This window comes from Ursus arctos, unplaced genomic scaffold, assembly GCF_023065955.2.
Source record: "Ursus arctos isolate Adak ecotype North America unplaced genomic scaffold, UrsArc2.0 scaffold_11, whole genome shotgun sequence".
NCBI classification, from domain to species: Eukaryota; Metazoa; Chordata; class Mammalia; order Carnivora; family Ursidae; genus Ursus; species Ursus arctos.
The window spans coordinates 15,878,330-15,892,952 of NW_026622775.1; the positions used below are offsets into that span (position 1 = coordinate 15,878,330).

The 14,623-nt window shown below is 34.9% G+C and overlaps 1 protein-coding gene across 17 annotated transcripts in view; it reads left to right on the plus strand.

Annotated features, from left to right (window-relative positions):
• Window positions 1-14,114, plus strand: part of BLTP1 (bridge-like lipid transfer protein family member 1) — a 195,615-nt gene extending 181,501 nt beyond the window's left edge. For 15 of the 17 annotated variants that reach the window (XM_057310047.1, XM_044384298.3, XM_044384302.3 and 12 more), the window contains 10 exons: window positions 508-658; window positions 1,041-1,198; window positions 1,303-1,495; window positions 1,731-1,948; window positions 4,431-4,682; window positions 5,374-5,577; window positions 6,981-7,175; window positions 7,583-7,717; window positions 10,511-10,676; window positions 13,365-14,114. In XM_057310047.1, coding sequence (XP_057166030.1) covers window positions 508-658; window positions 1,041-1,198; window positions 1,303-1,495; window positions 1,731-1,948; window positions 4,431-4,682; window positions 5,374-5,577; window positions 6,981-7,175; window positions 7,583-7,717; window positions 10,511-10,676; window positions 13,365-13,581 — 1,889 coding nt within the window. In that variant the 3' untranslated portion in view covers window positions 13,582-14,114. Of the gene's footprint in view, window positions 1-507; window positions 659-1,040; window positions 1,199-1,302; window positions 1,496-1,730; window positions 1,949-4,430; window positions 4,683-5,373; window positions 5,578-6,980; window positions 7,176-7,582; window positions 7,718-10,510; window positions 10,677-11,038; window positions 11,292-13,364 lie in introns of those variants that run through there. The other 2 variants (XM_048212126.2, XM_048212128.2) reach the window with 2 other exon arrangements.
• The last annotated feature ends 509 nt before the right edge of the window (window positions 14,115-14,623 follow it).

The window sequence follows — 14,623 nt, forward strand, 5'->3', positions numbered from 1 at the left end:
TATCATTTTTATATGTTCAGATACAAGTAGAGTGCTGAGCACATAAAAGAGTTCAAAAAACACTGGCTGAATAAAAGAATGACTGAATGGATAAATACCAAAGATTAACTTTTTCATAAATGAGTCTGACATTCAGAAAAAAAAAAAAAAAAGATTAACTTTTTCAAAATCAAACCTATTCGGCAGCAGCGACTTATGGTTCTCTCATTTGTTAAGAAAGTCCCAGAGTGATGATCTGTGCCGCTGTACCCCACGCACACCAGAATTTCCTCACACAAAATGGAGATCATACAGAACTTTATGAGCTTACAAGAAGACTGCCAGCCCTTACTGAACATTCAGTAAAGGGTAGCTAGTATTTTAGAGGCAATATGACAGCTATCAAATATTAGGCTTTAATTAAGAATACCATCTTTTTACTTTTGGGACTATAGTGTTAAGAGTGGTAACTTTTCATTGTCTGAACATCTTTGTGAGTGAATGTGCATTTGATTTTTTTGTTTTTAGATTCACTTTCAAAAACATCAACTCCTTTTAACAAATCGAACAAAGCAGCAAGCCAACAAGGGACCCCATGGGAAACATTGGTCGTGTTTGCCATCAACTTGAAGCAATTAAATGTTCAAATGAATATGAGTAATGTAATGGGAAATACAACGTAAGCTATTCAGATACAAGGAAAATTAATCATTAGTTGTAATTTTTCTTATATTGTAGTAAAGCAATTTAAAACCTTTTTAATACTGAAATGTTTGAGACCGTAGAAAAAAGCTATAAATTGCTTTCTCTTGAAAATGGTTTTATCCTAAATATAAAACAACATGGAATATGTACTCGAAAAAGAGAAGATTATAAGGAAAACAGTGTAATTTGCTAGCTAAGTAGAAAGCTTTTATTATCAATATTCAAACATTTACCACAGCTTTTTAAGAAATGTATTGTTTTGTCAGACTTTCTAAAAATCCTCTAACTCCTGTTTTAATTCATGACATTGAAAGCTATATGTCTAATTAACAGCACTTTTTTTTTTTTTTCTCCAGTTGGACAACTAGTGGTTTGAAGAGCCAAGGCCGTCTGTCGGTAGGAAGTAATCGAGATCGAGAGATAAGCATGTCCGTTGGTCTGGGAAGATCCCAGTTGGATTCTAAAGGAGGAGTAGTTGGAGGGACCATAGATGTCAATGCTTTGGAGATGGTTGGTATGTTGAAATTTTATACCTGAAAACAAGTTTTTGAAAATTAATTTTGATAAGTTTTCCCCATTAGGCATTTCTATGAAAAGTAATTATTTTTTCTATTTTAGCTCATATTTCTGAACATCCAAATCAGCAACCTAGTCACAAAATTCAGATTACTATGGGTTCTACTGAAGCCCGTGTTGATTACATGGGCTCGAGTATCCTCATGGGTATCTTCAGTAATGCTGATCTCAAGCTTCAGGATGAATGGAAAGTAAATCTGTATAATACACTGGATTCAAGCATGACTGATAAAAGGTATTTAGTAAAATGTTACTTTCTGGATACTTTGTATGATTGCTCTTAATATGTTTTCTCTCATACAGTGAGAAAACACAAATGATTCATTTTTCTTGCAAAAGATTTTATATTATGCAACTAATACGAATAAAAAAGCTGGGTGGAGAAGGGAATTTTCCTTGTTGTTGTTGTTGTTGTTGTTGTTTTAAGCTATCTTCTATAAAATAGATGATAACTCTGTTTTATGCTTTAGTGAAATATTTGTCCATGGAGATTTGAAGTGGGATATTTTCCAAGTAATGATATCAAGATCAACAACACCAGACCTGATAAAAATAGGAATGAAGCTCCAGGAATTTTTCACACAACAGTTTGACACCAGCAAACGAGCTCTGTCTACCTGGGGACCTGTTCCATATCTTCCACCTAAGACAATGACTAATAACCTAGAGAGAAGTTCACAAGAACAATGTAAGAATTAGAACTAAGCCTTTATATATACTTTATCTTTCACTAAATGTTTGTTACAGTCTTCATTTAAAATAATATCTATGTACCATACTTACGAAGTAAACCACATGCTCTTTATTCTATTCACTCAGCAAAGTACCTGATTTCCTACCCACCACTGGAATTAAAGGCCATCATTTGGGAAGTCATTGTGTATTACCTCCTTCCCCTGCCATAACTCACCTTTAACCATACTCACTCCATGCTCTTGAATACTAATTATGACAATGTCATGTTCTGGCTTAGAGCATGGGCTGTGGAATCAGAATGTCTGAGTTTGGATTTATCAGCTGTGTCATATTAGGCAGATTATTAATTTCACTCAGTAATTCAATCAGCAAACCAACTATATTCTTAAGCACTGTTTTAGGCATAGGAGATCTACTAGTAGACAAAGTTCGTACCTACAAAAACCTTTGTTCTAATGGGAGAGATAGACCATAATTAATTTACTAACTAAATATGTCAGATAATTTCAGATAGAAGGACGTGCAAAAAAGGCAGGGAAAGGAGATAAGAATAATAGTGTGTGAGGCTAGCTAGTTCAGAAAAGGTGTCAGAGAAGCCTTTTAAAGTTCTAGGCTAGAAAGATCTCTACTGGGGAAGAGAGTTCTGGGTATAGGGGCCTATTGAAAAGTGCAAAGCTCCTCTAGTAGAAGAAACTTGGCTTATTTGAGAATCATTAAGGTGGCTACTTTGGTGGAACAGAGTGAGCAAGTAGGAAAGTGCTGGACATGAATGGGCACAGATAAGATTTTGAATATAATGGCTAGGTGTTTGAGAGTTCTGAACAGGTTTCATGTTGGATTTACTTTTTCTTAAAGTACTCCTTTTTGAAGCATCACTCTGGCTGCTGTGTGAAGAATAGACTACAAGTGGTGAAGGGTGGAAGTAGAGACTGCTGCAGTAATTTCGATTACTTTTGTTGCTCACATAGTTATAGTAAGGAGGCCATCGGAAGAGTCCAGGCAGCAAATGATGGCAGCTTTAACCAGAGAGAGGTAAAAGTGGTGAAAAGTAGTCAGAATCAGGATCATTTTAAATAACTCTTTATAATCACAGAGGCAGTACATGTGCATTGGAAAAGCCTAGAAAATACATATAAGCAAAAATAGAAATAACACATTACCCCAGAAATCATCACTCTGAACAATTTAGAGTATACACTTTCAGATAATTTTCTGTAAACCTATATAACCATGTACTTTTTACCAAAATATTGTTCATACTGTTTCGTAACCTTTTCTAGTGAACAGTATCCAGTTTTCCATTTTGCTAAGTATTTATCTCCTCTGGCCTTCTGGTCACATTCTACAATTGACCTAAGATTATTCTTACAACTGGTTTGTCCAAACCAATATACCAGATTCAAGATCACAGGTTAAATCTGGCAATGTTCTTTTACTCTCTTTTAATTCAGCATAGTCCTTTTTTTAATGACCTGACTTGTTGAAGAGACTTAGACAATTGACTTGCAGAATGTCCTACCTTCTAAACTTTCTTTTTCTGTTGTTTGCTTGTAGGTTCATTTATCTTGTTCCTCTAGTTGCTATATTTCCTTTAAACTAGAATTGGTGTCAGGTGTATACAAATTAGAGAGATGTTCCCTAAAACTCCTGGCCTAGATTCTTAAAAAAAGGCCTTGTCTTGAAAAACAAACCAGGCTTAGGGAACTGTTTTAGATTAAAAGAAAGTAAAGAGACATGCTAATTAAATATAATGTGTGATCCTTGGTTGGATCTGGAATAAGAGTTGTGGAAAACAGCCAAAAAGGACATTATTGGGATAAGTGAGAAGTATAAATATGAATCGTACATCTGATTAGTGCTTCTGAAATTTTAATGTGTATCTGAAACACGTGGAGATCTCATTAAAATGCAGATTCTGATACAGTAGGTATAGGGTGGACTTAAGAGTCTCTCTTTCTGTCTACCAAGCTGCCAGGTGATGCTGCTGCTGGTCCTCAGACTTCACTTTTCAGTAGCAAGGGTATAAGTGAGTAAAAAAAACAAAAAAACCAAAAAAAAAACCACAACAACCCAGGAGATCTCCATTTGATTTCTAGATCTTTAAGTCACTGGTTCATTTAACCCCTCTTCTGTTTCACCTGAAAGGAATCTAGATCAAATCCCTAATTTACAGAAATATTGTGAGAATTGTGTAAAATTTCATGCAAGCACTTTGTAAATCATGAATCATTACAGAAGTGTTGGTTGTAATTATTATTATTAGCAAGTTACTACTTTCATTAATTCTATCCGTCCTTACACAGCATCTTTTCCCAGACTATTAGCTTCTGCTTAATGTTAAGCAGGTATTGAATTGTTTTCATCCCTTACCTACATCACTTCAGCTACAGAAAATAGCCACGTGCTGCCTTCCTACTGGCCCTTCAGGGTGTTTGTGAGGCGCTTGAGGATAAGTGGTTCTGGTTTTCTTGCAGTGCTCGATGCAGCTCATCATCGACATTGGCCTGGAGTACTGAAGGTGGTATCAGGATGCCACATATCCTTATTTCAGATCCCATTACCAGAAAATGGAATGCAGTTTGGAGGATCAATGAGCTTACATGGAAATCATATGACACTAGCTTGTTTTCATGGTCCAAATTTCCGTTCAAAATCCTGGGCCCTTTTTCACTTGGAAGAACCAAATATTGCTTTTTGGACTGAAGCTCAGAAAATCTGGGAAGACGGTAAATGGACACATTTGTAACTTTTACCTTTTCTTATCTTCTGATGTGATTATAAATGACAGAGTAATTTTCCTTTCTCGTATCTTTTGTATGTTTCTGTTATATTTCTGAAGTCCAACTCTATTTGTTCTCATGTACTTGACATGTCAGGGAGTTCATTGCCAGTAAGTCAGTATCTATAAAGTCTGGACCATGTTAAAAGACTGAGTTCTGAACTCCCGTCTTATTCTGTTCCTTACTTAGGCGATGAAAGTTTCTGCTGCTGTGGCTGGCCACAGTCATAATAATCGTTATTATAAATATTATAAAAACATAAAAGACCCATGGTGGTAGTTTAAGGAAATAGTCAAGATTAAATTATAAAATGTTTTATCAGTAAGGCTGTGCTTTTACCTCTATTTACAGTGATGAACCTCCTTCCTTTAGTTATAATTTCCTAATCTGTGGTTGCTTAATGATGAAGGAAAAAAATGGCTGATGCTCATCATCTTAAAAAATGAAGATGCTCATCACCAGGGATAAATGCAGTTAAAACTAAAAGAAAAACTATTTTTTAATTTTTTCTTCTCACTTTTTTTACACCCTCCCTTATCTATGTATGAGTTAACTAAGTCCATTGCTCTAGAGCCGCAACTATTTTCTTGCATCTAAATATAGTTTGTTAACATCGATAAACTTTTTTTTCTTCTAGGCTCTAGTGATCATTCTACGTATATTGTACAAACGTTGGATTTTCATCTGGGCCATAATACCATGGTTACCAAACCATGTGGTGCTTTGGAAAGTCCTATGGCAACAATAACCAAGATAACAAGGCGTCGCCATGAAAACCCACCCCATGGAGTAGCGAGTGTAAAAGAATGGTTCAACTATGTGACAGCCACAAGGAATGAAGGTTAAAGTTTATTTCTTTGGAGAGATTTGTTTTCTGTATTTGGGGCTCTGTTGCCTGTGTTTAGAATTTAAGTGGAGGGAGAATTTTCATTTCTTTAATTAAACTATTTCATTTTACTCATGATGACATAAATAACAATATTAGTACCTGATTCACCACCCTGGTAGTGCAACATCTCATAGACCAAGAGTTATTTTAGATGTAACTGAAAACATTGAAAATAAAGTTGATTTAAATAAGTGAAGTTTATTATAGTTAGAAAGAGTCATTGTGTAGTGATGCTAAACATGAGAAGTTTGGTAAAGTTACTACACAACTAAGTAATAGAATGCCACAAACTTTAAGGTTTGGGGTGGTTGGGATAAAATGAAACTAAATAATATTCCTATGAAATAAGTTTAAAAAGAGTGCTTTTGATGAGTTTTTCCATTTGATTAGAATCACCAGTCTTGTATTAATGTGGCCAGGGAAATTCTTATTTTGTGGCTCTTTTTGTGTTCAAGTTTATACTACTGATTTTACCAATCATGTCATCTGTATTGGAAAGGTGACTACATTGACACCTGCTAAGACTTGAATGTTTTACTTAAAACTAACCACCTTTCAAAATGGGAAAGATGACTTGGGCCCCACTGAAAACATAGTTACTATGGCATAGGCAACACCAGGGATTAGAGACTGTTAAAAATGTACTAAGAACAAAGGAGGATAAGGAAGTAAATTAGAAGATTATGCATGTATTGACTATTCTGTACTGACTATTCTACCATCCAAAGAGAGATTTTAGAGGAGGGGTTCTTTTTGGCTGGGATACCATGGAAGGGCTCTTAGCACACTGCACTGCTACCCATGTACCTGAAAACTACTAATTTTTATAATAAAACCATAGCACTTATGTTGGGGAAAATCAGGACTTCTACGTTATTTCAAAGTCAGGAACATATTTAATTGTAAATTCTATATAAGAGTAAAGTTTTCAATCTACGGAGAACTCTGAGCCAAATGAAACTCTTAAATTTAGACATAAATTTAGTTAAAAATAGTATTCATTTTAAAGTTTGAGGAAGAAAAGCAAAATGTATTAGATTTATCCAAAATCATGTTTTAAAGCTTCAGTCTTGAGAATAGTGATATACATCACTATATATATAAGTAAAACACTACATATATATGTAAATGTATCACTATATTTATTTATAAACATATATAAATAGATAAATATATATAGGTAACTATTCTCAAGACCAAAGTTTTATATGGCTCTGTTTTAAAAAATGTGAGTCATTATTTTTCAGCTTCTAAAATGATAAAACTTCTGTGTATGATAGTGTCATGAAAGCTATAGCTTATCAATGCCTATTGGTTTAATTTGATTCTTCTTGTCTTTATTATTTTCCATATAGAGCTAAACCTACTTCGTAATGTTGACGCTAATAACACTGAGAATAGCACTACAGTGAAGAATTCTAGTTTGTTGAGTGGATTCAGAGGAGGTTCTAGCTATAATCATGAAACAGAGACTATCTTTGCATTACCAAGGATGCAGCTTGAATTTAAATCCATTCATGTTCAAGAACCGCAGGAACCTTCATTACAGGGTATGTGGAAAAACAGTTCCCAAAGTTACTAAGAAAATTCTAAAGGAACTTCGAATTGCTGTTTTCTCACAAGTTATTTGTGTAATAGTAATATAGTCTGATGAAATTGATTTGCTAAATTTTCTTCCCAACTATTTGACTTCTGGTAAATAATTTAATCCATTTGTGCCTCTTTCTCCTCAGTAAAATGGGGGACAATAATAGGATTTCATTCAGAGGGTTTTTATGAGGAATAAATGGCATGTACTTTTGTACATCTTTTGTAAGTCACATACAGAAACCACTCAGTTCTCTATAGTTGCATTTAAATGGATGCATTTGCATGAACCCATGTAAATCCCTTATTACCAGGAAGAGAAAGGGACTTATCTCATTAAATCTTTTACTATAGAACTTTGCCATTGCAGATGCCAGCCTGAAGCCGAAGGTAGAATGTAGTGTGGTGACAGAGTTCACTGACCACATTTGTGTGACTATGGATGCTGAGCTCATCATGTTTCTTCATGATTTAGTGTCAGCTTATCTTAAAGAAAAAGAAAAAGGTGGGTAGCATATTCTTTTTTTTTCCTTTCCAATTTCGGAAAAGGCAGTTGTCAGTGCCATTTATATGGATTTTTATGGTCTGGTCTAATGATAAAATGAGTGGAATGTGTCTCCTTCCTTTGAGTTGTAAATATCAATCAATGAAATTAATATAAATAATATATTAGTAAAACTACGTGACAGACTTTCTGAGTATCTCCTCGGTCCATGACACTTTTTCTAAACATACCTCACACTGAATGGTGTTTTATACTTTACAAATGCTTCCATATATGTTATGTACATTATCAGGCCTTGTAGGAGAATCTCACAAAGGAGGAAGAGAAAGAAAATCTCTTTGAGAAAATACTGCTAGTCAAAGTGAAATAGCTAAAGAAACAACTACATAATAAAATAGTATGAATTATATACATTGTTAGGAAAACTTAATCAAATAAGTAGATAAATCTGTTTAGAATGCAGAGAACATTATCTTTTTATAAATAAATAATTTAGACTTCAGTGGTGGTGTTTTGTTTTTATGAGCTAGCTAACATTGGTTTAACCCCCTGGAAAGTTACATGTTTGTCCATTAGGAAACATATGGTGACCTTAATATCCATATAGAATCGGTTGACTATATTATGGTGTCCATATAGTGGAATGGAATACTCTGTAGCTGTTTAAAAGAATGAGGTGGTCAGAAATATAATGATATGGAATGGTCTCCAAATATATGGTCTTTATTTACCCAATAAGTATTTATTGCACAAACATATGAATATGTAGTAGTAAAATGACAGATGTGATTTTTTTTAATTGCTTGGAATACATGCTATTTGTTTAGGTCACCCTATAATACTTCATTTTCCTAATGAGCAAACATAAAATTTATCTAGCAGGTATTTCAACAGACAATCAAAAAACAATGCAAAAGTAGCATAGCATAGATCGAATTGCTGCTCCATTACTATTCAATCCAGATGTGCCAAAAATGCAGTGAGAGTAAAATCAGTAATGATGGCTGGAAGAAATTTAGGAGACATCAGTTGAAACTTAAATGACCGAAACCGTATAATAGGAAATATTATATATAAGTAGATCCAGTCTTCACTTAGAGCACCAACATATACCAGTTCCTGGTAATCCTCTTGTTTTTCTCTCTGCCTTAATATTTAAACTTAATGTGGAAAAAAACCAGCCTCTAAGTAAACCTGTGAAGTTCAGAAAATTCTTTTCTAGTCTATGTCTATATAAAAGCCTGCCAGATTTCTTTCTTGTAGTTATTATGTGAAATCTTTGTCATCTTATGAAATACTGTGTTGGTCTTGGTCGCCATGACCCGTGCATGTTAAAAAAAAACAAAAACAACCACTTTCTTTTTAAATACAAATTGTTGCGCAACAACAAAAAAGAAACAGACTCAATGAGAACAAAGTGGTGGTTGCTAAAGGGGAGAGGAGTGGGGAAAATAGGAGAACTGGATAAAGGGGATGAAGAGCTACAAACTTGCAGTTATAAAATTAGTCACGGGGGTGAAAAGTAAAGCATAAGGAATATAGTCAGTAATGTTGTAATACACTTGCCATGGCAAGCATTTCAAAATATATATAATTGCTAAGTGACTATGTTGTACACCTGAAATTAATTTAATATATATAAATTATATTTAAAAGTAGAAAAGCAAACTTGTATAACATTCTTTCAATGGGAAGAAGGAAATGGGGACTTGATTATCAGACTTACAATAACCAAGTGTTATTATTTTTGGGGATTTCAGTTATAAATAAAAATATTTTAATAGCTATAAGTATATTTTGTAATTAAAAACTAAAAGCAATTAGTTTTGACCAAAATAAGCATAAACATGCCTGAGAATAATCTTTAATAGCATGTAAGGCTAGACCAGAATCAACATATTTCTAGAACATCAAGATAAATTGTAGAACTGTAATGACTACCAGTAATAAAAACAGAGTGACTGTGAACAGGCAGTAACTGAAGACATCTATTTTCTTCTGTACTGTGAACGTAAGGGCAGGTTTATTCCTAGCCTCATTCCCAATCAATATGTTATCCCTACTGCTAATTCACAATAAAGTTAAAACCAGAGTTACATAATGCCTATCATCTTACCTAATTTATCAGTTATTTTGTATCCAGTTTGTGTCTTGAAAACCTATGCTCTAAGAGAAATGCTACGTATACTGAAGTTTGCCAAATGAAAGCTACCTTTGTCTCAGATTTTATTTTAATTTTATATATATTATGATCACCAACTTAAAAAGAATTTCTTTCATAAAACATTTGAGTATTCACTATAAAGAATGAAAGACTGCTTACATAAAAAGCTCCTAAATTAGTATCAGTGTTCAAATATACGGAGAGACACATTGACATCCTGAAACTATGGAGCAGTACACTTTAAGTGAGTGAAGTGTATGATATGTGAATCGTATTTCAATAAAGCTGTTAAAAAATGTCCACCTGTGGCCAGTCTTTAGGAAGTCTTAATTTCAGTGCCCTATGCTTACTATCAAATAAATCTTGGCATTCTTTACCATTAGTTTAAGCACACAGATATATGTAAAATATATGCTATTCCTCAAAAAAAAAAATGACATGTTACTGGCAGTTATTTATGGCTTATTTTTTTAAAAAAATACTAGTTTTTCAGAAAGGTAATTAAATGAGGCTTCGGCCGGTTCATAAGTAAAATGATAAATGGAGCCAATTAATACTGTTCATATGGTGATTTAAAATAACTTTATAAGATATATATTTGTAATATTAATCTATCATTTTCATTATAGCCATTTTTCCACCTCGGATTTTATCTACTCGACCAGGACAGAAAAGTCCAATTATTATACATGATGACAATTCCTCTGACAAAGACAGAGAGGACGGCATCACTTATACTACTGTGGACTGGAGAGATTTTATGTGCAACACGTGGCATCTAGAACCCACTCTCAGGTAAGTAGCGGGTGTATATATTTGGGATTATCATGAGAAAAAAGTCATAAATAACGTGGCAAATTAAATGTGGTTTACCAAAAACCTTTTTTAGAAATTAGCTACTTATAACATCACTAACTTCTGGCTGTATTTTCTGCTCCTTTCTGCCTTTTTAAGTGCTTCTAGTGCCAAGGCAGGAGAAGCACAAACACCACAACTAGCTCGGCACTCTCCACTGTGTGACGTTCTGTCAGTTAATCACTAAAATACGAGAATAACCCCGCTTCCACCATTGCTGTTATTTTTTTTACCATCTTTTTTTACCAGGATATTATTTTCAGGTGTTTGAGGTACCTGCAGTAAACTTTTGTGTTTCTTAGTTTGGGAAGATACAGTAACAGCCATACATCATCATTAAGAAATCATTACACTTCTCACCTATGTCATGACCGTGTAATAGAACCTGCAATGGCACAGGGTGGTTCTGTCTGCGTGCGAAGCGGTATAGGACCATCCCGGAATTGTTGAATTTCATGCTGTCAGATTCAGGTTCGTTTATAGAGACATGTTCTACTACAGTCCTCATCCCAATTATATCAACTTATTTTCATATTAAAATTTCAAAATATTCTCTCGACTTAATCACGTTTATAATGGCTGCAGTAACTAGCAGTACTTGCTTGCATTGTATGTCCTTGTTTATTGCTACTATTCACAGCCTTCCTTTCATTCCCCCATTTCCTCTCATCTGCTTTTGACTGTCTCAGTCATGGAATAACAGTGTCAAAAAAAAGTCCATCACACTCTGGCACAACATTTCTGCAGAACAATACAGGTTTCATTTAGGTTATTATTTCAGACATGCCACAAAATAATTCCATAGCAACAAAATATCCGTTATACAGTGGACTCCTATATAAGCAGAAAGTAGTGACTTTGTGTTAATAATTTGTATGTAATAAAATTTGGTATTAATTAACAGTACATATACTCATGAGAAGAATTAACAGTGTCAATACTCAGGGGCACCTGGGTGGCTCAGTTGGTTAAGTGTCTGCTTTCGGCTCAGGTGCTGGGATGGAGCCCCGCATCGGGCTCCCTGCTCAGCGAGAAGCCTGCTTCTCCCTCTCACACTCTCCTTGTTTGTGTTCCCTCTCTCACTGTCTCTTTCAAATAAATAAATCAAATCTTTAAAAAACAAAACAGTGTCAGTGCAGAACAAAATTAAAATATTGCAAAGATCCTAATGCAGAAAACTACTTAGGAAATTTGTTTTGTATTTGTAAATATGTGATGAAATTGTCATTTAATTTCAAATGAGTGAAGAAAGTTTAATTTGCCATTCTTCTTCTCCTCCTCCCCCTCCTCTCCCTCCTCCCCTTCCCCCTTTCCTCTCCCTCCTCCCCCATACCATCAAGAGACTAGTTAATATGGTGTAGTGGTGAGAGCATGTTGAAGGGCTCTAGCTCTAAGTCCAGTGGTCTAGATAGCATAGTAAACTAAATGGTCTTGGCCAGAGGACCTAACCTATTTCTGCCTCTGTCGCCTCATAAGAAATTTGGTGAACAGTTTTACCTACCTTGTAGGGTTGTTACAATGGTTAAATGAGTTAATTAATGAAAAATGCTTATAACCATTAGAGTCTTAGCAGATCAGTGTTTCGTACCCCCTTTTCTCTACCCAAGTTCAGAAGCAATTGTTGAAACAGTGGGAGAGAGGCAGCTGGAAATCAAAATGACAGTTATAATAGTGATAAAGCTCATAACAGAGAATGTGGTTTGGATTCTGGCAACAGTGACCTTCTACTGCAAAATCCAGGTTTGGACTTACCTACAGGGTCTTCATCACGCAGAACACCAGAGTTGTGTGCCAGCCCCTCTCTCACCTTGAGTTCTGCAGTCGGCATCCCTGTGAACTCATCTAGCCACAGGCAGCCATGAACAGTCTGGAGCTAACTTACTTAGGCGCCTGTCCTTGAGAAACCTATTACATGGAGCAATAGACCAAAATGAGTGGCTCTTAAGAGGAGGTAGGGAAGAGGATACTGAACTGCACAACCCAGTTCCTCAGTTAACTTGCCAATCAGATACATCATTAATATAGGACATTAACACAGGAGCAGAGAAAGGCCAAGAGTATTGCACTAATGGCGGTTCCTCTGTATAGAAGGAAATACCAGGAGTAGGGAGAAAATGGTTCTCCTTCAAACATGTTTAGCACATAGCACACTCAGGAAATCTTAGCCTTTTTTCCCCACCATTATGCCACATATATGTTGAACTCTTTTTTTTCTCAGCTTTATTGAGGTATAACTGACAAAACATGTAAGATATTTTAAGTGCATGGTGTCATAATTTGATATATGTACACATTGTAAAAGAATTCCTCCCATCAACTTAACGTCTTTTAGAATGAACCAGATGTTATTTAAATGTCAAGATGACCCTGTAACTTTAAGAGGCCTAAAATACAATAATCAAAATGAAATTCAGTTAACTCCACTGCTGAATGTAGGCTCTCATGAATACTTATAATCACATTTTTTAATGCCATTATAGTAAACCCAGGAATTGTAGCTTATTCAGGTGCACCTCCAGAGAAGAGTCTGTCTTGAGCATGTTATGGAAGCTTAGTGATGTTCTTGAACCTGCCTTCAGGACTGAGTTATGGCACTGTACTCCTTAATACCATTATTTATAATTTTAGATTAATTTCTTGGACTGGAAGAAAGATTGATCCAGTAGGTGTTGATTATATCCTTCAAAAACTGGGCTTTCATCATGCCAGGACTACTATTCCTAAATGGCTTCAAAGAGGAGTCATGGACCCACTTGACAAGGTTCTGTCAGTTCTTATCAAAAAACTTGGTACTGCACTACAGGATGAAAAGGAAAAGAAAGGAAAAGACAAAGAAGAACACTAAAAAAATAACTTGATCTGTGAACAAATTATGATTGTGTCCGTTAAGTTTTATTACACTGGAGTGGTTTTTTTTTCTTTTTGTGTAGTAAAATTATTTTCAGTATAACTTAAGATAACTCTAATTTTGTGGCCATTATATTGAAAGTTTGTAAGTTAACCTGTTTATTCTAGTTCCACCATTCTGTATACAGTGAAGTATTGCATGATAATGTACATTTTGTGAAAAACTAGATTCAAATATATAAATCTGCTCAGTAGGATTTATAATTGTAGGGTTTATACTGTATTATGTGCAATATGATTCCTGCATCTTTAAAATATTTTCAGAGTAACTGTGAATTTTTGTTATTGGCCATAACTTTTAGAAAAAATCTTGTTGATAATGTGATTTTTTTTGTCATTAATTGCTTTTTCTTTTTTTAAAATGTAGTCTTGTATAAATACCTATTTGTATATAGTTTGAGTAATTGTGATATGATTACCATTAAAATATTGTTTGTAACTATTGTAATAAAGTCACAATAATTGGTTTCACTCTGTAGTTACTTTTGAGTCTTTTCTTTTTCTGATAGCTTATTTTTGTAATAGATGCCTGTCCTGTTAATGTTTTCATCGAAGATGATTAATACTTACAAAAAATAAATCATGGGGCACCTGGGTGCCTTAGTCAGCTAAGCATCAGACTCTTGATTTCAGTTCATGTCATGGGATCCAGCCCCATATCAGGCTCTGTGCTCAGCATGGAGTCTGCTTGTCCCTCTCTCCCCTCCTCCCCCCTGCACTCGCTCTGTCTCTAAAATAGATAAATAAATAATCTTTTAAAAAATCTTTGGGGGTGGAGTTAAGACAGACAAGTAGGCGGAGCCTGGGCTTTCCTCATCCCATCCCTCAAACACAGCTGTATTGAGATCAGATCACTTGGAACATCCAGGAAATCCATCTGAGGATTGAAAATAGGATCTCCGTGGTTGGAGGGAGACAGTGTGGCAGGTGCAAGGTGCATGGAAGTGAATTGGGGGAGACAAAAACTTCAGAGACGTGCA